General features: G+C 42.7%; 3 protein-coding genes across 21 annotated transcripts; all 3 read left to right on the top strand.

Annotated features, from left to right (window-relative positions):
• Positions 1 to 922: 922 nt before the first annotated feature.
• Positions 923 to 6873, top strand: LOC124176889. Its single transcript, XM_046558724.1, is given in 10 exon segments — positions 923 to 1790; positions 2250 to 2308; positions 2981 to 3328; positions 3457 to 3729; positions 3808 to 4097; positions 4789 to 5017; positions 5019 to 5461; positions 5549 to 5725; positions 5787 to 6056; positions 6142 to 6873. Coding segments are annotated over 10 exon segments (2751 nt in total). The 5' UTR covers positions 923 to 1452; the 3' UTR covers positions 6466 to 6873.
• A 6540-nt stretch (positions 6874 to 13413) lies between these two features.
• LOC124176890 (phosphate carrier protein, mitochondrial-like) lies at positions 13414 to 15191 on the top strand. Its single transcript, XM_046558725.1, has 3 exons — positions 13414 to 13611; positions 14336 to 14614; positions 14685 to 15191. Exons 1-3 carry the CDS (start codon positions 13414 to 13416, stop codon positions 15189 to 15191), a joined length of 984 nt encoding a protein of 327 aa, XP_046414681.1.
• A 412-nt stretch (positions 15192 to 15603) lies between these two features.
• Positions 15604 to 23243, top strand: LOC124176445. 19 transcript variants are annotated; one of them, XM_046557755.1, is made up of 7 exons: positions 15772 to 15842; positions 16432 to 16519; positions 16881 to 16974; positions 17961 to 18157; positions 19893 to 20456; positions 20696 to 20868; positions 20961 to 23243. In XM_046557755.1, exons 4-7 carry the CDS (start codon positions 18130 to 18132, stop codon positions 22635 to 22637), a joined length of 2442 nt encoding a protein of 813 aa, XP_046413711.1. In that variant the 5' UTR covers positions 15772 to 15842; positions 16432 to 16519; positions 16881 to 16974; positions 17961 to 18129; the 3' UTR covers positions 22638 to 23243. The 19 variants fall into 19 exon arrangements, with proteins under 19 accessions (XP_046413718.1, XP_046413714.1, XP_046413717.1 ...); XM_046557758.1 differs by lacking the exons at positions 15772 to 15842; positions 16432 to 16519 and adding an exon at positions 15623 to 15678; XM_046557746.1 differs by lacking the exon at positions 16432 to 16519 and having other exon boundaries at positions 15761 to 15977.
• Positions 23244 to 23260: the final 17 nt, after the last annotated feature.

The raw sequence follows: 23260 nt of genomic DNA on the forward strand, positions 1-23260 counted from the left end.
CCAGAGAAAAAATCGGTTCGTAAAACCGTTGTTTATTCAGAGATACGGGATGCCAAACTAATATTGTAGATTTGTTTGTGCGTAGATCACGAAGAGGATACATATCACCTTCAAAACTGTGATTTTCGTTCGACATTTCGCCTCGAATTTCGTGCGGTCCTTAATGTAGGGTGGCTAACGACCTCTGGGTATGATATTATACCTAAAATTGTAAATTACGTTTTCCACTGAACGTGATTTTAATAACGACGATGTTCTTCGTTAATCAAAACTTTTCTCATTGACGCATAGAGTTTCGAATTGAAGCTAAACAGTCTGATGGACATCCCCACGGCTACCTCAGACCCTTATGGAGGCTACTTAATGCACTCTTGAAAGGGAAATGAAAAATTTTGCGACATTTTCTAATACACAATTAATCGCTGCAACCCAAGTGAATGTCTCGAACATCGTACCTTTCGTATCTGAATACTAAATAGCAGAATTACATATTTCAAATTTGTTTTATTTGGAAAACTTCGAAATCTGGTAATAACGTAGTATTTTTATGCGATTGAAAGCTGTGATGACCCTGATCGCAGTACGGTGATGAAAGCATGAAATTAAGAATCCGCTTGGTACTGCTCGGCACCTTTTCACAGCAGGACTAAAAACGTTTACAGGCTTAAAGATTTATGGAAGTCTCTTTCTTGGTCTTGCTGAGCACATAATTCTCCACCGATACACCAATACACAGAGAGACACTTGAAATATACATTGGAATAAAAGTTGGTGAAATATTCTTCCGAATATAGGGGAAATCTGATACATCTGCAGAGAGAACGGTACCAAAGACACAGATAGACCAAGTTATAGGGGATCAAGACACGCTTCTCTCTGCAGTTATACTTCTCTCGCGATGTTTTTCGTGGTCGATCAGAAGTTAAGGAAAGAATAAGAACCTGGGATCCACTTGGCCTCTCCTCAGACCACGCGAGGGTTCGATTGCAAATCGATTATCTATAGAAAACAGTTTCTAGTTGTTTATAAGGTGAGCGAAAATAGAAAAGTAGAGAAAGGATTGTGTAGCACTGCGTTCCCGAGCCAGAAATGTGTAGGTATGGTTATTTATGCTTTACGTGCAGGACAACTGCACAAGCGATATCATCGGGACACGCGATGTCGCCGAAACCTCTCACGCCTATTCTATCTAGTCTTGGTCGTGCCTTTGCCTCGACCCTAAGCCTTGCCACAGGAAACTATTCTGCCAAGTGGGTGCTGGATGACTGTCGAAATCTTTTTTTTCGCTGTCTAGATCAGCATTTACTAGAAAAAAGTACTTCAAGGCATCTGACCTCCGTAACAAGTGTACTAACCTCACTGTGAGACGTCATGTAATATCTCGCCTATTCTCTATGTGAAACTTGAACATTTATGACTGATAATTCATCGTTTCCGGTTTGATTTGTGAAAATGACGGGAACCGTGAGTTTTCTCGAAAAATCCTCCAGCCGGGATTCTCGACTAGAGGATATCGCGTCGGTTGATAAGGAGGAACGGAAATCACCGTTCATGCGGGAACTTGGCGAGAGGAAGGAAGCTTCGAGGAAAGTCAGCCTCTTCACGATCTACGCGAAGATCTTCCGGGTTATGCTGGCCAGGTGGGTCCAGAACACAGATCCTAACGAGGAAAAACATGTGCGGGAATTGGAGGAACTTGTTCTACCGAGCAATGAGGAGTGGCGTCGTCAAGTTTATTATCGTCTGGTGGATCTGCAGCGTGAAATCGACGCCGAAGGTGAAGCTGTGGAGTAAGAAACTTAAAGACGCGAAGACACCCGAGATGAGAAATCCCGGGTGTCCGGCGGCTAGACAATTATCAGAATTTCTCAAGACCTCTGGTTTTTCCAATAAATCTGAATCCAAGTTCAATTACGTGCGCTCGTCGAAAAGCCCGATCCATTACATGTACAGAATTCTTACAGTATACAAGGCGTTTGCATGAAAAAAAGTATAATAAGAATGAAAAAACCACCATTTTATAACAATGAACTAAATGTTATTTCTTATAAAATTGAACAAAGAATTTCTTTACGTAATGAACTTAACATTCCGTGTTCAGTATTTTCGCCTATGAAACGTTTTCTTCTTCTCTTTGATACACCTCCGACTATACTTCCACTTTCCATTTTCGCTTTCCCTGTTTGTATTTATTTTTGAGTTTTACTCCAATATTTATTAAATGGAAGTAAGAAATCATTTTTTCATAGGATTTTTAGAATCAAGAATAGGATGACAGATTTCGAGTTAAACGCGAGTTTCACTCTAAGTGAAACTGCAAATACGAGTTGAAGAAAAAACCTGAGGTGATGGAACTTTTTGAGTATTTTTCCCGGTTTCAGTGAGTGAAAATCTATGAGAAACAATGTAAAACACCTGTTCAATTTTTTGGTTGCAGATCTGTACTATTAACGCAAATTAACGTATGAAGCTGTACTATAGCGCGATTCTATTGTTAGTTGAATCGATTCATTAGTTAGCCCATAAATCCCGATTTCATGCGTTTCACGATTTTGCACACACATGGTTTTAAAAAAGAAATTGTCCGACAAGGATTAGGGTTCTAAATCCCAGCTCTGCACCACACCTCGAAAGTTTCGTCCTCGTATCGAAAAATAAAAAAAAAAAAGAAAAAAAACATCCCATTCCCAATCCTGCAGGCGGACACGATCTTACTCCGAATGCCTAACTGGGATAAGGTTAACAAGTGACCCGATGATTGATCGACGAAACACACTCATCTCTGACCCAGTAGCTGCACGACGACGTTACGTCCGCTTAAGCGCGGTCAACTGACTGACTCTTCTCTTTATTTTTTCATCTTTAAATTGCATCAATCTGCTGTCGGTGTATCGCTCATGCTTTCATCACGCGAGAAGCAGACAAATTGAGGAATTCGCGATGACGTGTTTACCGTATATGTATAGCTAATTTTCGGCAGTAATTATACTCTTTAACTCCGGTACCCACTGTCACTGTCAATCTCCCAGGATGGAGGCTGACGCGGAGAAAGAGCCAAAGGACAGCAAGGAATGGGAATGGCAGCCAACGCCGGGTGCCAATGGATATCCTTTGCGTCCGAAAGGACGAAGGGATACCTCGGCTGGTTCGTGGGAGGCAATCGTAAGCGCTGGTGGCTCAATGACGGAGGCTTGTATCCAGCCGGGATGGCGAGTCGGCGATTTAATCCTCGCATCGAAAGTCCTTCAGAAACAATCCTCACCACCGACGTACACTGACGAAGCAGAGATGCGACGGGTCTTCGGGCTTGTTTACGACGTGCTACGATGTAAGCTGTAATCCAGGCAGTCCATCACATCAATTAAGTCACTGGAGGCAGTTCTTAATTCGATGAGATCAGACCAATTTCATGGGTCTTGGTCATAACAAAAGCTGTACCCTATAATGCTTTGGCAGACAAAAATATTCTCAATCATGCCCTGGAGGATATTGGCTTCTGGTATCATCACCCGGATTACAAACATGAGGAGAGAATCGTTTGGCTCCTTCTCTACGACATGCAGGGTCGTAAGTTTGGTCGCCGGGGTGAGGTGAACGAGGTGGCTGAGCGCGAAAAGGCCTTCCAAGAAGCCGGTCTCAAAGAGATCGAGGACGCTTTGCTCAAGGCGAAGACGCGCTTAGCCGCGAGTGTATCGCGGCTCCGCATAGGTGGCTCAGCCCTCAATTTGAGTAATGTTTATACCCTCGAATCTTTCGCCACTATATCAGAAATATCGCAGGCATATTGATGGCGTGATATTCGAACAGGCGAACTACTACCGCAGCACCTTCGAACCGCCGAAGGCGTGGTTTGGGGTGAAAACGGAGCCGTAGCGTCCGGCTGGGTAAACACCCTCAAAATATCTAGTAAGGAAGAATTCATCCGGGAAATGACCGGTCTGGGATTGACCCTGTGCACGGACTGCTCCGCGGAGGAAATCGACGAAGGAACATTCCGGTTCGATTCGACGTGTCCGAAAGTCGTCAACTTCCACGACGCTGCTCGAGAGACCATTGCGAGGTCCGGCCTCGTTCGAAGTTATCAATTTGTTTTCATGGTGAGTAGTCGTAATATCTTCTTTAATTCCGTTGTTTTCGTTGAATAGGGTGATCCTTAAAAAGGTCGTTTTTAAATTTCACCCGCATATTTCCCCCGGTAGATTTGACGTGCCCCTGAAAGGGTTGTATGGGGAAATCCACCTTCTTGGGGGAGCAGGTTAAAGTTGAGGTGAAAATATAGAAAAATTATGAAATTACTTTTGTATCATCTGTCGCAGATTTGGGAGGCTAGCCGGTCGTAATTCAAAAATGAGCTTTTAAAGGACTAACCTAAATTGCACAATCACTGCATGATCATCGATTATCAGAGCTGCATGTTATACGCGACATTTTGGTTTGTCGCGTAATAGACTCTTCAACGTTTGCTCCAACAACCCAACGCGCATTGTAAATCGATATCCTCACCACCACGTGAGTCCTGTTTTCGGTGTAACTATCGCCTCGCAATTATCCCGCCTACGTTCATGTCAGCAGTTGGTGCACACGATTATCGGATACCAAAGTACCCATCAACGGTGCCTGAATCACGCGACACTTAATTTGTTGTCCTACGCGTTTGTGGGAGTAACGATCTGTGACTGCTGCAATCCTGCTTCAGATCACGATCAACCTCGCGCCATAGTAATTTGACGCAATAATAATTAATAATATGACAATTCTTACATTGGATCGTCCCATCTCTCGCCACAGGAAAGGTCGTTGTGTTTAGGCGCAGCAGCGTTAGCACAGGCAGTGAGAATGGGCCACCTCTGTGGTCCAGTAGTCCTGACTCATGCCCTAGCGCCAAGACACACTGGCTACCTGGCGGGCCTCCTCGCAGACATAGACGACGCTGGTCGACTCCTCGCATTCGGTACAGGTCAACTGCGGCGAGAGTACGAGACGTATCTCCGAAATCTTGGAGTGACGCTTCAGCAGTGCCGTGTATTCGCTGAGTCGTAAATCGCACTGGATTACTTTCTTCGCACTTCTTACGCTCTGGCCAACCGGATATGATTGTGGATATTTTGTTAGGTACACCTCGCCTCCGGCTTCCGCAGAACTGGAAAGGGCTACCATAGTATTGGCAACTCCACCATGCAGCTATACCGGTATACGGGATGCCGTTGATCTGGCTGTTGCTCGAGGCGGTGAAACGCTATTGTTGGAAGCCCTGACTGACATCGACGGCGGACTTAGACAACCGCACACTCTGCTTGCCGAGCAGTTGGAAACCCTAAGACACGCTTTGACGAGGCCCAATGTTCAGCTTCTGATTTATCAGGCGCACAGCATTCTCCCTGCTGAAACGACGGAAATGGTAGAGCAGGTGACACAGTACGCGAATAGAATGGCTCTTGAGAAATACATTCGTGAGCACTCGGTGAGAGTTTTCACAGTTTTCGCACGGTGATGTTATTACTATCGTCAGAGTCTCCAATGATTAATCTGTGGTACACAATAACTTTAGCCCAAAAGAAAATTCCCAAGTAAAGAGGCTGGTAGTAGAAGCGCTAGGTCTATCAAATCCAGTAAGCGTAGTCAGCTGGCTCTTGAACTTCCCAAAACACAACCGGAAGACCGAAGATCGACTTCAGTTTATGACGATGAGGACGAAGTCTCTATATCACCCTCGATAGAGGACAAGGTGAGATTTTCTGTGTTTTTGAAGTATAAATTTTTCCAGAATTGGACCGTGTTCTCTCAAGGTGCCGGACAGCGATTTGTTCGAATTTGGTCAAGTCGATGAGTTGTGCGGCAAGTCATCAGATAAATTAGTGGACGGAGGCTGTTATCTTGCACTGATACGACGCAAGGAGATGATGCAGTTCAATTCTCTCTTCATGATCAAAGTTGCCGAAGCCAAAGGTCTGTTCGGGGATCCGAACAAGCAGCCTGCGCAACCAAAAGAAGAGCAGCAACCATTACCGGTGCGACAAAGTTCACAGCAGAGTCGCAAGGGCTGCAAGCGTAACAAAGTGAGTACAGTTGACAGAAATTTGATGGATAATTCTTTATGGTCTCGGGAATATGATATATGATAAATCGTCGTAAAAATTCTAGATTCAAATGGATCGGATAGCAGCTCCAACGTTTTCATCGATGGTCAGAAACTTTCGGCACAACAGCACCTGTCCTCGCCATAATCATCACGTTGCACACGATGAGAGGATAACTTTTGAACAGGTACGTGACGCCCGGCGTCGCGACGCTCGTCGCTGGTGGGACGAGCTGGCACCATACTTGCTTCGCTCCTCGCCAAAAATTCGCAAATCTTCCGGCTTCCGAGCGACGCGAACTGACCCTAAAACAAGGAAGATCTTCTACTCGCTCCACGTCGAGGAGATCTCCTACATGCAAGCGACTGGCACTGTTTTGAGCGCCTGACCAGTCTACGAGAGACTTTCATTGTGGCTGCGTGAATTGATTACAAAAAATATTTGGACGTTTATCCAACGTTTAGGGTTTTTTTTTCTTGAATGGTTTCAACAGCGTTGGAACTGAGCTACAGATGCAAAAACTACTATTTCCGTTATGATCACCTTTTATCCCTCACCTCACTTTTCCTCCATCATAGATTCAGCGAGGTTCTCGGCTGTAGGGTTACGTTTTCGACATCTGCAAGTGACCTGCATCTTGTCCAATATTACTGCGATTTATAACTGAGAGATCGGTTGAGTAATATTCAACGTTTCCTGATACCATAATGGTTCTACGATGTAAAATACCCGATGAACGTATATTTCGCCAAATTGGTGGAGCAATAAAAACGTGTATTTAGTGCAGATACGAGGATGATACCAATAAAGCAAACACCTACAAACACGTTACCTCAATGCTAATTGTGTGCCTTGTGTAATGATCGTCACAGAACGAAACCGATAATCATCTCTGCGTGTAACAAAATGGATTCCCTTTCCTTGATCCCACTCGTTCCAAACCTTTTTCCTCTTACAGGATCGCCCAGCGTCAAATAATACTTCTGGTTCGGAGTCAAGTCAACAGTACGAACCAGCATATTCGAGAAAATGTCAGGGATATGTCACCGACGTCGGAAATATGATAGCGGAAGTACCATTCCGCCGACAAATGGAGTCCCCGCAATATCAAGAAGAGAGCGTGAAACGCGTGAGCATCCCAACGCGCGCAAGCATGAAACGAATCAGGTCGAAATACTGCGGCAATCAAGAAACCTCCGTGACATCGAGACTGGAAACGGCTACGGAGCATGACAACAAATTTACAAAACAGTACCACCTGATTACGTGTGGGCACAACTGTGAACGAAACGCAATTTACAGAACCCTTCTTCAAGGCATACATTATGCTGTATAAGCGCAGCGTCTCCAGTTTCTATTCAACATACTATAGAAAATTTGATATATAAGATAAACTTATACCTATATTATGTATATAAAGCTTATATTTTCAATTGACCGTTCGATAATTTAATTTTTTCAATCGATCAGTCAATGAGTCACGTTACATATTTTTACCAGGGATAAGAAGTTGGGTATTGAGTAATCACGTACCTAATACCACTTAGATAGAGGCATTTCACAAAAATCTCAAATCACACCGTAGAACGGGCTGGGTTAAATAATTTCTCAACGGTTCCTGAACGAAGCCCGTTTCTGCTGATTGTTCGCACTTCCAGTAGCACCATTTGCCGGAGATCAAGTCCATCCACAAACGTCTTCGTGCGCATTGGCGTCCGGATGCGAGATACAATTTCACCTTCAGCCAGAACCTATCGGTGGTCGTTAAAAGCACATCCGTCACTTCAAACTCAACTTTCTTGACAGAGAGACGAATTTCGGTACGTTGAGCATACCAACCTCGTAACCAGCGACGGGTCCGGAAAGTGGAGGAAGCCAGGAGATGATCAAGCCATAACCCGACACCCGAGCACAGATAGTAAGACTCCTCGGGGGCTGAGGTTTTGTCGGATTGATCGGACAGTTGCATTCTGTCTCTAACTGCTTCGCATCTTCCTCACCTTCAGAGTTTCCCAGCTCCTGCTCCACATACACGGACATAAATCGGACAAGGACAAGAGGACGATAATATTCACTTGCGGTCCGTAGTGATATTTGGTAAATTTTTATCGGTTACAGTCTTCGGAACAAAATTCGGATGCACTCAACGGTTTGTCGTTTCGAACGTCCTCGAAAGTTTTGAGACGTGGAACTTTACCGGAACACGTTGGTGAAAGAAGATTAGAAAAATAACCGTCACGAGTTGTAAAGTCGGTTAAATTTGTAAATACTGCAGGACTTAGCAGCGAGGGATCGATATTTTCCGACACACTGGAGCAGGTGGTTTTACCTATGAAATCACTGAGATTCGGCTCCTCTAATGGAATTTCAGAATTACATAACGTCCTAGTCCCGTAGGATGGATTCGCACCGGAACAACAGCAACTTTCCATCAAGTACGACACGCTAGAGAGTATTTTTGAAATGAAGGGTATAACGCGGTCTTTGATACCGAGTTGTGAGGACAATTTTTTTAGAGCATCAAAACTGCGTTCCAAAACGATCTGAATGTAGGTTGGTGCTCTCATGACGCATGAGAAAACATAAAGCACCAAAGAGTTAGCGCCTCCCAGGTGGCTTGGAGACGCGATGATCACCGTCCACAGACACAACATGTGAGAAAGTAAAATTTTTAGAAAGGAAATAAAAGACGAGACCAAGTTTGTGGGTAGCAAATCTGCCATAGGAGAAATTCTGCAAAAATGCGAGGTCACCAATGACCCGCAGCTTTCGGCCGCAGATTTTAGGGAAGGTAAGTGGGTTTTTTGAAACAGTATAAGCCTCTTAACGACGTTCAAGTATTCCATCACCCCACATAGATGGTGACACATTTTTGCCTGAAAATTTCGAAGCGATTGTGCCAACGCAGAGATGCATCGACAAGAGGAGTCCAGGTGATTAAAAGCCACCTTAACGAGCATCATTACCGACTGCATCCCAGGCATTGAGCAAAAGAAGCTTCTCACCGAGTCCAGGTAGATCGAAAACGGACCAAAGAATTGCAGGAGTGATACAAAACACTGTTTCTCTAACACGATGCGGGCGAAATTGGCCATAACGTTGGCCAGGTAGCCAACATTTCCCGGGATCTCCTCGACCCAGTATTTAAAACAAGTGAGAATTTGCGAAAACGGTGGTATTAGGGAATACGAACGAATCACCGGGGACAAGGTGATCAAAAATAGCACTGTCAACCCGATCAAAAGATCTCTCTGGCATGTCTGCCTTCCACTCACTCTCGGCTTTCTACCCGATGAGGTTTTCAGGTAATTCCACAGCTCGGATCGGTCGAAGTCGTTCGCACCGCGACAAAAGCTCGGATCAGCGAGACACTCAAGGATCCTTGACATCTGTTCGGGGGTAGCACCCTTCCTTAACTCATCTGCCAACGCTATTATCATTCCATCCTTAGTGCGACACTTGCTCTGCAGAAGACGCACTGTGCACATCAGTCCGCTGCTGGTTTGCTTCACGGAATTCCCACTGGTCGGGCAATTGCAGAGTATCTTCTCCTTAGGAGAGGCAGAGAGACTGGGATCATCGGCCTGGTTCAGGCACCCGCAGCTCTTCAAAATATTGCGCAATGCGTGATTGCGATTCTTTAAATTCTCCAGGCCTTGCCGAAGCTGCTCAACCTTACAGACCTAGGACGGAAAAACACCGATAAAGCCTCTACTTCTATGGGATCCAAATTTGTTCCCAGTTTTATTTTACGAGACATTCGCCCGACTCGCGTGAGCCTGACCGAAGCGCAATAACTTATCGTCACAGTAAAAGTTATCATCAATCAAGACGAGTGGGACTCTGGAATTCCATCCACGTGACATGATCCCACCCGCGGGGAAACTACTAGAATTGAACAAGGAAAAAGCGAGCACGAGGCACGCAATCAAAGTCAGGGGTAGGTATGCAATCTGTCGGTTCGGTGACCTCTTTAATTGAGAGATTACGACCTACCCCATTGGTTCTGGCTTTCAGACGTCGAAATTTTTACCGTTATTTTACCTTCTGGATTTCAGGCGGCACATCCGCAGGATGTGAACAAGTACATTCAACCGAGTCGTTAGGGTAGCTCTGCGGATCAATGACTTCCGTGACTACCGGGCGACACAGTTGACACGGGGGCGATCCTTTCCGATTTTCGTTCACATCACACATCGTGCAAGCACAGGGACAAACTTTACAGAATCCGGCACTCATCGACGAATCGTTTTCCACTTCGCGTCGGCAAATTTCGCATTGATCGTCAGGAATACGTTGTTTGTTTCGGCCTAGATGTGCGAAAGAAGTCTGAGAAAATCGTGCAGGTCATATTTGAACAGTACGTCATCGTTTCGTATGAATGACGCACCTGACGTTTGGGGAGATTCGGTTTTGCAAATTGTACACAACGAAAAAGAGCTATCCAAGGTGTTGTACGCTTGGCAATTGGCATCTCCTTTTCCCACCTGGCTGTATCCAGAATCATCAATTTCAGAAGAAGGTATTGTGGTCTCGGTTATTGTCGAAGGATCAGAAGTCGATATAGCGCTGGATTCTACCGCCTGTTCGCAACTACATCTGGAAGAAACCCTCGGATTTTCTTCAAACGTTGGACGAAGATTAAAATAACAATCACGCAGCGTCATAACTATCGTTAAAAATTTTTATTCATTTCTCCTCTTGTTCGTTATAAATGTGCTTCGCTGTCCGAGATGTATGTTAATTATAGGTTTCAAAAACTTCTTACGGGCAAACTTCGACCGCTCCAGCCAGACGTCCTGCACAACCACAGGGACATTCAGATTCCGACGAAGTTTCGTTGCAGCCGCAGTTGCAGCTCGTCACCTGCGCTTTTCTCGGCTTCTTCTTCGCTGCAGTTCCTTTCCGCAGAGATTCTCCGTCATCGGACGAGCTTTCTTCCGGTGGTTCATCACCGCCGCCACCTTCCAGATCGCGTTCCCATTCAGCGCACGAGCAAATAACGCAACTATCGCACTGCAGGGTGAAGAAAAAATCATCAAGACAAAACCACGGGGTATATTCAAGTCCTTAAAAAAGTACCTTGATGGGTTGACCGCAGGGACAGGCATCAGGGTCGAGATTGCTTAGCGCTCTCAAGCGCTCCGCAGTTTTTCGTATCGGCTCTCTAACGCAGGGGGAAAATCCTGCGTTCTGTAACGAAGAAAAAGTTCCCTAGCGTCACCGTATCCACAAGTACTGATTAAGCAGCGCAAGAGCGCAAGCACCCCGAAACAAACACCTCAGCGTTTTTATAAGCCTCCTTGAACTGCCCAGCTAGAGTCCTCAGGGCCTCCGGATCCTGTGGCAATTTTCTCGTTCCATTTCCACTCTTACAATTACCACAACATGGCACCGGCTTTTCGTAGACGTCGCTAAGACTAGGATCACACATGATGGGGATGACTCGTGACGGCGAGCTGCCAAGTACCCGCTGCTGGACTTGGCCCAGACATTTTTGGGTACAGCGGAGCTCGGCGGTCAAGTTTTTTGCCTGACAGCTAAGATCCGCCCGATCTTTATGCAGGTTCATCAAGTTCAGGCTGATCTTCTTGCTGCTCGCTTCCAGCTCCTGAATCCTCTGCCTCACCGGGTCACTCGAGCTTCCAGCGACTCGGCAGTCATTCACAGTCTGATTCGTTGCGCCCGGACATTCGGGCTTGCAAGCCGCAGGTTCATTCATCGCTGCTTCGGTCTTGGCCTCGCCCAAAGTGTGTCCAGCCTCGGACAGCGCCTTCTTGTATCGCTCTTCCTTCACTTCCATTTCGTATATCTTTTTGCGAAGAGATTTCTCCTTCCTGGCCAACACCTGTAGCATGCAGACCCGAGGCTTGTCCTCGTCGTCGATTATGTTACCCGATTCTGGGATGGGAGCAGACGAATCTGTACACAGGGCGTGAGGAACTATCAACTGTGTCACAACGACTGCAGATTATGACATAGGGAAAGAAGTATTTATATAACGCGAGCGTGTTTGACGTTTATTTCGATACACGTGTTATCCGTGGACAAAGTACCCGTTTCTATGACGGTGGAGTGAGCCTGCGAATGTGCACGTGAGGAGTACAGAAAAGACCACTTTTGAGTCCTAGAAGTGAAAAGTGGTTCTTTCGGTTCTGCGCGCATGCGCTGTCGCGAACAAATCTGACATTGCGCGACCCTAACCTCAATTTTGCGCTTGGTGAAGAAACGCGTAACATACTCTTGTTATACGAAGAATCGTGTGCAACAAAGAGGCAACGGTCTTTTCGCCTCGCGTATTTTCAATATTCGTCTTCGGCTCACTTACGACTCATACTGCAAACTTACGCTCGGCCCAAAAGGACCGTGTTTGCATCCTTCTTACACAATATACTATTCTCCGCAATGGTGATCCTTTGGCAACGATCTCCCGAGCAATGCATTGCCGATTAACGAACAAGGTGTCATCTTTTACCTTCCGTTCCGCCGATTTCCCCCTCGCGTTTTTCTCCCACTGGATCATCGTCGGCGTGTGCTAGTTGCAAAAGATCGAGGGGTCGTTCTCCTTTCTGGACAGCAATGCTGGCCTCGATTAAAGCGACCGGAAGCATCGCCTCCAATCTGTCTAGTCTTTCTCGTAAACAATTTGCGTGATACTCCAAATCGTTGACCCGATTTTCCCCGCGACAGACGTAAGTACCCAGACCTCCATAGCACGCAGTAGCTTGCAGACCGTTGATAGCCATTTTTAGTTTTTAGTTACTACTTTACTTTTTAACACATGCCTTTGGCTTATTCCATTCTTTACGTTTTATCTTTCAAATTTTTTCGCACACTGCACAGAAATTTTGGTTCCGGATTTATGCTGCTCTCGATAGGGAGTATGAATTTGACGTGATGGTAGAAAGAACCGAGAATTTGGAGAAAGAGAGAACTGGAGATGGCAAAAATATTACATTTCGTCGACCAGCTGTTTGGATCGAAACTCGAGGATCGAATGGTCGCTATGAAAGGTTGATCGAATTATTGGCATCTGGACGAACACACACATTGTTCAAGTTATTAGATAAATTGCAAAGTTGTACAATGACAAACGTCAGATCAATAACATACGTCAAACGTCGCTTCACGCTCAGGTTGACAGTGATACTAGAAAAAAAAACTTTATCAAGCGCGCAATATCGATTGAAAAATATAACTGAACGGTGAAAAATTCTAAAGTTTAAAAGGCAGCCTTCGTTTGAACCATGTGAAATTTTGGACCGTTACACATCTTGTCGGATCGGTATGAAAGAGGATATGGGTTAAATTGTCCCAAAACGTTTTATTAACGAAAATGTGGCCCATGCGAAATTGGCTGCGGGAAAAGTTGGTACTCAAGGCTGATTCCTCGTCCGGAACACCGCCCGGAGAGGAAAGTTGCGCTTTTGGAAGTACCAAGTATTTTCTGCTCTGTGGTTTGGGGGGCGTAACATCGTGCGGCAGTACTCACACCCTGATAACGCCTCTAGATTTGATTAAATGCCGATTGCAGGTGAACCGCATAACTTTCTCCGCCCCTTCGATGCTTAAGGATGTGTAACTGGCTATGTAAATTATTATATCAAAAGTGAGTCTCGTCGACAATATTGAATACGTTATGATAAGATAAAAATTATGCCCAAAAGTTGTCAATAAATTTTTTAAACGAAACATTGTGTAGCAAATTTTTGGGGAACGTTTTTTTTTTGTCATATGAAATGAATTCGTTGATTTTTCTGAATACACATGAATTTTTAAAGAATTTTCTCATTGTTTTGAAATTTCCGTTTTTATAAATTTGTAAAGACCGTATTTACAAAACTATTTGTTCAATGCCACGGAAACGTCTTAATAGTAATGTACAACGTTTTTACGAAAACGTATCCAAAATTCACGATTTTACCTCCATGAATAAAAATTTTTAATTTTCCAAAACGGAAATTTCAAAATAGTGAGACAATTCTCAACGAATTTATTTCACACGACAAAAAAAAAAACATTCCCTAAAAATTTGTTTTAAAAACTTATTGATAACTTTTGGGCATTGTTATTATTCAAATTTAATTTTCTTAACGTCTTTATTGTGATCGATTTTTTTCCGATTTTTATCTCATCATAAAGTATTCAATAATGTCAACAAGAGACTCATTGTCAGTTTTGGTTGATTCAGAACGTGTAGCAGTACATCCTTAAAAATGTCTCCAACAATTTTTTCTTCATCTAATTGACATCATCAGGTCGATCGAGCCAAGTACCAAAGTCTAAGCAACGGGTTCAGAGTAACCATAGCGGAGGAAGGAGTGCTTGGATTAACGCGAGGATGGCTCCCGACGTTCCTGGGCTACTCGACTCAGGGTTTATTCAAGTTCGGTTTGTACGAGTTCTTCAAGGTGTACTACGCGAAATTGATCGGAGACGATAACGCGTTCGAGTATCGTACGTGGTTGTATCTGACGAGTTCAGCATCGGCAGAATTTTTCGCCGACATTGGACTGGCGCCGATGGAGGCTGTCAAGGTTCCCAGACCTCAATCGCCGTCGAAGTCTTCAGCCTATTTTTACGACAGCTTTTCCCCCGCTGTTCCAGGTCCGGATCCAAACGTCTCCGGGCTTCACGACCTCCATGAGCAAGGCGATGGGCGTCATGATGCGAGAGGACGGCGTTGGCGTTTTCTACAAAGGACTGGTGCCGCTGTGGTTCCGACAGGTTCCTTACACCATGATGAAGTTCACATCCTTCGAAAAGACGCTGGAGCTACTCTATCGCTACGTCGTTCCCAAACCGCGTACCCAGTGTACCAAAGCGGAACAGCTTCTGGTTACTTTTGCCGCTGGATACATCGCCGGCATCTTTTGCGCCGTCGTCAGCCACCCGGCCGACACTGTTGTCAGCAAATTGAACCAGCAAAAGGGCTCAACAGCGGCAGAAATTGTGAAGAAGGTCGGCTTCGTGGGTCTGTGGAGCGGACTGGGACCCCGGATTATCATGATTGGGACGTTGACCGCTTTGCAATGGTTCATCTATGACGCCTTCAAGGTCTTCATGAAGATGCCACGTCCTCCGCCTGTAGCCGGCGAAAAACGTAAACACTGATACCAGAGGCGCAGGGCGATCGTTCGCTTGGGTTCTGATCTTGTAACGATGTGCTGCACATGGAAGGCAGTCTTTAGCCATGTACATATTGTCTAAAATAAACCACATTATCTCTGGATACTGCCCGACGACGATTGGTGCTCTGAAACTTAGCAGACATGAGTAATTGCAGAAACTGATATAATAGTTGGGAAGAAAGTACATAATATGAAAATTGCCCTCAGAGGATTTTCCGGCGATTACAACTGGTTGGGTATTATTGGTACTGTATTTCCGTAAGAAACGCAGAGAGAGAGAGAGAGAGAGAGAAAGAGTAGGGAGGGAGAGAGAAAGAGTTTACAGCAGAGGAGGAGGGAGAAGACGGCCAAGTATTATGGTGATTCAAGAGTTCCTGACTCCTGGACGTCAACTGGCGCCCGAGAACTCTGCGGGAGTCACCAGCGACGTCGCACGTGCTCAACACTGTGACCATCGAGGCATATACGCGGTTGGTTAACGTCCTCGACGGCTAGTGAATTGAATTTTAAATAACCATCACGAAAGGCACTCAGTCCATTCAGTAAGCCAGTAATATACAGTCGTCGGAGTTGTTTTAGTCGGCGAGTTTTGCATGCCGCGAAGTGAATTCACTTGGGGGGTTGTCAACGTTTGGTATCGTCTGACGTTTTAACATTACTATTCATTTTCTTAGAGCGTTACTTTGATTTTTACCAATATCATGTGGGTACTCAGCGAACATTGTATTTACGGGACGTAGAGAACCGTAGAACCGAGCTAAAAGTTACGGTGGGATATCCTTTTTCCTGGTGTTTAAATGGTATCAGTTTAATGGTCAAGAAGTGGCAAATATTCAACCGCAAGTTTGACTTCCAGACCTGACGGTTAAGACGTCCGTGACAGATTACTGTGCCGATATCGTACAATTGTTATACATACCTATGTCACGAGGGTTGATGAAAATTGATTGATTTTAATTTCGGAGACGATTGTACGATTGATTAAGAGCGACATCAGAGCTTTCTCGCGGCTCTTTTCTCACTCTCATTGGATCGATCGAACCGAACTTCCGAAACACGTGTCTATTTCTGTGTTCGATCATATTATCGTCGTGTTGCGGAAACTTTGACATTTTTTACGATACAAAAATTCCGAATGTATCGAAACGTTGGCCGAAAAATTTTGAAAACCATCCGAACTCTCAGAACAAACACAAGTTCCCTGACATTTCCCGGTTTTACAGACGAAAATAGTTATTTTCGAGGACTCATTTCAGCCTAAATTTACTAGAAAACACTCACTTAGTTAAAAATTAGACGTACGTCTTCATCGTAAGTGAAAATAATTTTTACTGCTTATTTTTTTTTTTTAAACTCAATAACCAAATATATCAATATAAATACTCCAATTATAAGAAACTAACGGAAGATTGGAATTGGCCATTTTACCGAAACATGAAACATTTTAGTAATTGTTTATATTTTTCATAAATTTTACATAGTACTCAAGGTGAATTAATCAATTTTCAAAAGTACCTCCAAAAACCAAATTTATCGTGACTTGTACCCTTTTCACGCTAATCTCCTAGTTGACACTAGTCAGGAAGGAAATACAAAAATTCCAGAACATAAGCCCGCATTCCCCTACATTTCCCGGTTTTTCGAGAGGCACGAAAAATTCCCGGTTTTCCAGATTTCTCCGACAGCCAGACACCCTGAATTGACGGATCTTATAGGTGGGCGTTGCATCGGCAAAGACAACGCGGCCAGACGCATGGCTAACAATGGTAAAGGGCCAATAAAATTCAGTAACAATTATACGTGGGAAGACGCTGCTTGGACACTCGGAATATGAACACAGGTCCAACTGTCGGCACAGTAGGTGCAATTTGTGGTCGGGTTTAACAAGTAGGTATATGGTATTCGTGCAGTTTGTATTAGAGAGTGACGTAATTAGAGGATGCTTGAGGAGAAATTTTATCGTATACATACGGTAAACTTTTCTTCGAGCTTCAAGATTCGTGGTGAACGCGTTGTTTTGTCTTGGAAGTCGACGACGTCCGTTGGTTTCAATCACGCTTATACACCTGATCATTAATTCCTGTTTGTTTGTCGTGAGTCTTACTATTTTACAATGACATAACAACGAAAAACATTCCACGGTGGTATACCAATATACTGCAGCAGTCGATGTCGCCGTAAATTATTTCAATTAACGACGTGACCCATGTGTTAACTGCGAAACAGTGTACGTGAGCATGTATGTAACTATTATGAGACATTGATAAATTATACAGTGTAGAATTATTTTTGTCCCATAATTTCAGGTGATTTTAGTTTAGAGTCTATGTAGTTCTATGAAGAACTTGACCCCTTCGGCTTCAGGCTTTGTTCGAACGTATTTTTACTGCTAATGTTTTCTGATGTTTCGTACGAATGGAAAACCAGATAACGTAACTTATCTTTGTAGCATCCGGCCGTGCGCACAGTGTACTCGTATATCCTCATTCAATACTCACTACAGATTTAATAATAACTGAGAATAAAATAGTGAAGAGCAAACGGTATGAGAACGCAGTACGACGGTTTCGTTGTGCGTTTTAAAAATCATATTAAATCAAAGACGGTCAGTGCGGGGGCGTGCTTTGAATACTCCAGTAGCCAGAATTCTATCCTCCAGTCTGTAAAACGTCACACAACTAATTCGTCTTATACTTCACTTTGCATGGATATTTCAAACAAATAATACGAAATATTTTTGTCACGTTTGAAGATAACAGAGCGATGCCGTTCCAGAGGTAAAATTGGCGAAATTAAATACATCGGATACACCTGCTAACACTGACTACGAAAAAATGAGAAATGAAACAGTGTCGAATAAACGTTTCAAGGTGTGATAAAATAATAATTTAATCAATGTGGAAGACTCCCACACATTCGAAATGGAATTTGACTACGAACTTCGGCAGGGTAAGTAAACTGTAATTAAAAGTGCTAATGCGTCAGTGATTATTTCATCCCTCGACATGATTTATCTCAAATTCAACCGCTGTGTGTCAGAGCGGACTCGCGTAGCATTTATCTCCCGTAAAATGTGTCATCTCGATTTCAATCATACTCGTGTTTTTATGTGTCAAGTTTATAATTACACTTATGAACCACACCCATTTCCCATAATACGTATTGTCGTGATGTGTCAGAAATTACGGGCTGTTTTTATCGAGCCATTTGAAAAAAAATCCATGTCAACAATACCGTTTAGATTATAGATTTATTTTACGACTGCAGACAAGTTATTCTGTATAAGTTATTTGGTTGAAACCACGATTAAGTAACAGATATGTATCTGTCACAGGTATACTACGTGTAAATCAACAGGTATTTTCTTGAAATAAAAATTTAAGCTTATGGAAAATTACGTCGAGTGAAATTCGTGCGAAGCGTTAACTCTTTAAAGGCATGAACTCGAGACTGCGATGAAAATTAGTTTATGTTTGGTAATCGTGGAATAGCCGATACATAACTGTATGTAAATTGCGGTTGAACTAACAGTGATGTAATCAGATATCTTTGTTCCTATCCTCAATGTCCGTGGGGAAAATGATCGGCTGTCGGCTTTTGAAAGGCGCTGTCATTCATTGTCGATTTCATTGTCGGTTCGAGTTTTCATCGAACCTATATTATGTCGATTAGGAATGAGGCGCGGCAAAATCCTTGACATTGTTTCACGTGGCTATTATGAAGAGTGGGATGGTCTCGAGCTAATTTGAACAATGTTCCCGAATTTTTATCCGACAATGTCCACGATTGCCTTCAAAGATTAAAAAGCCGCACGTTCCTTAAAATTTTTTTCAAAATTATTCAATCATTGCTGACAATTCAAATTCCCCATAGATAAGCATATTTTTCTATATAATGCTCATGCTCATGCAGTACTCATACCCTTACCGACTGAGCCAACTCACCCGTTTTCTTCCTATCCCTACATTACATAAACAAACGGACGGAAAGGGTTCAAATTTCGATGCATGGTTCTTATGTAACGGAATTCAATAAAGTTACTCATAAATTTGAATCCTTTCCGTTTGTTTGTTTGATTAATAAAAGAAGAAAAAGGGTGAGTTTGCTCGGTCGGTAAGGGTAAGAGTACTACACGACCTTAATCATGTTGAAGTTAGTAACGTTATCGTAAGAATGCATGCCGAAGAAAAACCGTTATTTTGAAATTTTCGAACTGTTTGAATTACAGTCAACCGTAATAAAAGAAAACATACTTATATTCTGCAATCCTAGTTACTTCAAAATCATTGTAAAAAAAAGAAAATAGTGATCTTTTCTCAACGTTTCGTTACTACAACTTTACGAACTTCAACGTCGTCTATATTAAGGATTTCTCGGTCGCTGACCACTCTTGACAAATTGTCCCAGCGAAAGCGATAGCGTTGATTGAAATTGATATCACAGATGAAATAAGATGACACAAAGTTTTTATTAGTTCAAATGCGTAAACTGTGACTAATCATTCACGTTTAAGTTTTTTTTTTCTCTTAATTTTCAATCGAGGCAAACCAAACGGAATTCGTTTTCAGGTTGAGTCAATTGTTCTCATTCTCTTGCAAGCAATGTCGTCTGAATAATGGACAGGGATTAGTTGAAATTTCTTCTAGTTTCATTACATCATTTAAATTTCATTTTCAAATTTCAGACGTTCTGGGCTTTTTGCGTAGTCTCTCCACTATTGCCCTACCACCGACGCTCGATGCCTCGCGAGAGAGACTTTTGAAACGCATTGGAGACAACGGGGAACCACCGGACGAATATGTCAACATGCAGCCTGACAAGCCGCTTTCAAATTGTTCAGCCCAACGACCAGATTCATCGGAAGATTATATAACACCCTGTATTCCAAGCTTTTTGCATAAAAATAGCCTGATCAAGATACGGTCTGCGACTGAAACTAAAATTCCGACTACTTTTCCCAAACACTTTGCATCACCATCCAGACCACCAACTTATGTCCAGCCGTTGCCTCCTACAGATTCACCTGTTATCCAACGACCGTATCACGATACGCAGTCATCTACGAATGTCGTATCTACAGTCAAGCAAGATGAGTTGGCGACCGTCGAAGAAATCGATGATTCTGAAAGTACAGAAATATACGCTAAGATGAATGCGCAAGAGGCCGAAGCAAAATCACAGAAATTTGAGCAGCTTCGGAGAAAGGAGAGAAGATTTGTCTTTGAAGGCACTCGCTTATTTTGGGCTGGTGTGTATATCACTTTTGATATCAAATACGTATTTGAATCGGCGATGCGGGTCTTATTTACAACTTCTCTAACGTCAAGTGAAGATGCAACGTTTGATTTAATTTTTTTTAACAAAAAATAAACGGTTTTTTTGTTTTCCGCTGATTGAAGATTGTCAATCATCATTGGCGGTGAACTACTTGGAAAAATCATGCTCCATGTGGAAGCTCGGAACTTTACTCTACCAATTCTTTTCCAGCTCTCTTAGACGCACATATTCTTTGCTACAACAATAAGAGAGATCCAGAACCTACACAGATCCTACCCTTAAAGGGTTCTATGTGCCAACCTGTGAACGCCAAGCAATTTAGTCCTAAGAAGCTGGTAGATTCAACATTCGAGATTTGCTTGAAGGACAATAGAAAGTTTCAGGTGACGCATCGTTGCCAATAAATACACGAAAATTATTAAATTAGATGCACGTGTAAACAATGTCTTATGAGTTTTATTTTACTTGGTTTCAGTTCATAGCTGTCGCCCCAACAAATATGTCGCAGTGGATGACAGCGATTCATAAAATACAAGAAAAGACCGCAACTGCAAATCAAGCCTCGCAACCAGTGAAGGCAACCCCGAAGCCTGTGAAAGTTGAACCTTGTTCAACAGATCGAAACTCAAACGAAGATTACGAGGACCTTGTTATCACTAGCATTCAGGAAGCACTAAACTTACCGCCAAAGATTCCTACCTCAAATTATGTTAATGAAAAATCACTAACAACTAGCACCGCAGAGTCGTCAATAAATTCGAAATCTCCAATGTTACCACAGAAAGTTCCTGCAAAATATGTTGAGGAACTATCTGAACCAAAGAGCAGCAAACCTAGTAAACCTGCACCACCTCGGGTTCTAGTCCGCACTGCGAGGAAACTTCCATCTCTACCTTTGTCCGAAGAATTTCCTAGCGAAGATAAAGATATGGTTTATTCTATGATTCCTGAAGAAAATCATACCAGCCAGGATGTTGATTTTAAAGGTGATGTGGAACAAGCAGACTTGTACGATGACATAGATAGTATATTGCAGAAAGTGAAATCAATCGAAACACAGAATGTCGATGTAGTACAGCAAACACAAGCGAGTGTACACGAGAGTGAAGAAAGCGATACATACGATGACGTGGTGCAGGTAAAAGAGGAAGTGCAAAATCTTAGGAAGATGGAGAAAGTAATGCAAAAAACGACAGAAAACGATATTGAGAAACAGGCACCTAAGACACTGGCAAAGTCATCAGCATTCAGATCTATACTTGACAGAATAAGGCAAAAGAGCGAATCGCCGCAGAAAGGAGATTCGAAGAAAAACCCAATCTCCTTATCCCCTCAAAATAACGACAATATATCAGCTCCGTATAATAAATCACTACCTTTGGATGAAAATTCTGAGGAATTGAAACGTAGTGACATAAATACAGGAGCACTTGATTTATCAGACTACAATAGTCCACCACCGCCAAGACCGCTTCTTGACAAAAAGCCTTTGGATCATGAAATAGAGGAACAAATGATCTATGATGATATTGGTATCAAAAGCAATGAGCCTGTAAATTGCATCGTTAAACCTGTAAAGATATTGGATGACAAACAAAAGACTAATGCATTATTGATGAACAATAAATCAGTCTTTGAAAAACAATCAGTCGCAAGCTTGTCGTACAAAAAATTCTCAAAGGTAGTTCGTAACTTGGATAAAAGTTTTGAAGATGATATTTATCAGAATCAACCTGCCGAATCAAATCTCGAAGAGAGTTCAGAACATTACCAAATACCAGTGAATCCAGATGCAGGTGCGCAGACGCCGCCTCCGAATAGCCTGTCTGACAATAATGGTGAGGAAATTTATGATGACGTAGGGATAGTCGCTCAAAAGAAACGTGCAAATCAAGAAGCTAAAAGTAAACCTATGGTACAAACTCCATCAAATGGTGTTTGGACCCTTCCTAAAGCAAAATCGTCAGAAATTAAATTATTTGCAAAGACCAACAAATTTTCTACATTCAAGCCAGAAGAATCGAGTTCAGAAAAGAAAGTTCGACAACTGTTTAGTGGTGGAAAAAAGTTCAAAATGCCCCAAGCTAAACAATATATTACAAAGCATGGAGCATGTCATATTGGGAATGATATTTATGACGATTGCCGTTAAAGTGAATCGCTTAAAGTGTCAAAATATTGAATGACATTTTAAGTAACAGAGAAACAAAAAATCAAGAAATGCTGTGAGCCAGTTCGACAATTGATGGTGAATATGCAAGCTGTGAAAACTGTTCAATAGAATAAAAGGGGCTTTCTCCGTCAAAATTTAAAAAAAAAAATTTTTAAATTCATATCTCCAGAACACATGTACGAAAATATTCGAAAAAAGTTGTGAAACCTCCTCTCATTTGTTTAATCACCTATAAAAATATCGATGGGATCAAAAATTTCAATTCTGATTGCTGTACATTCTGACGGAAAAAGCCCGAAGTATACCTACATATAACTGGGAATGACTGTTGTATAATGTTTAATGTGTCTACATATGTATCAAACAAGTATTTAAGTCAGCATGTTTATAAGAAAAGAATTCTAATCTCTCAATTGTTGGCAACTCGTGATATTTTTATGTTTTCATGGGTTTTTTTTCCATAAAATCACAGATGCCTCTATCTTTTGACAGACAAGGCTTATCGATTTACAGATTAATGTGTTAAGCAGCCATATGATAATATTTTATACTTTTGTACATATGTGATTTTTTTTGTTTGTATATATTTTAACTGATATATG

This window comes from Neodiprion fabricii, chromosome 2 (assembly GCF_021155785.1).
Source record: "Neodiprion fabricii isolate iyNeoFabr1 chromosome 2, iyNeoFabr1.1, whole genome shotgun sequence".
NCBI classification, from domain to species: Eukaryota; Metazoa; Arthropoda; class Insecta; order Hymenoptera; family Diprionidae; genus Neodiprion; species Neodiprion fabricii.

Bases quoted from the DNA above. Each gene is read 5' to 3' on its own strand.
- LOC124176890 (XM_046558725.1), top strand. From the start codon at position 13,414: ATGTGGCCCATGCGAAATTGGCTGCGGGAAAAGTTGGTACTCAAGGCT. The intron at 13,612-14,335 runs GTGAACCGCATA...TGACATCATCAG, and splicing joins TGATTAAATGCCGATTGCAG to GTCGATCGAGCCAAGTACCA. The intron at 14,615-14,684 runs GTTCCCAGACCT...CCGCTGTTCCAG, and splicing joins CGCCGATGGAGGCTGTCAAG to GTCCGGATCCAAACGTCTCC.
- LOC124176445 (XM_046557762.1), top strand. From the start codon at position 18,130: ATGGAATTTGACTACGAACTTCGGCAGG. The intron at 20,457-20,695 runs GTGTGTATATCA...ATTCTTTTCCAG, and splicing joins CACTCGCTTATTTTGGGCTG to CTCTCTTAGACGCACATATT. The intron at 20,869-20,960 runs GTGACGCATCGT...ACTTGGTTTCAG, and splicing joins AGGACAATAGAAAGTTTCAG to TTCATAGCTGTCGCCCCAAC.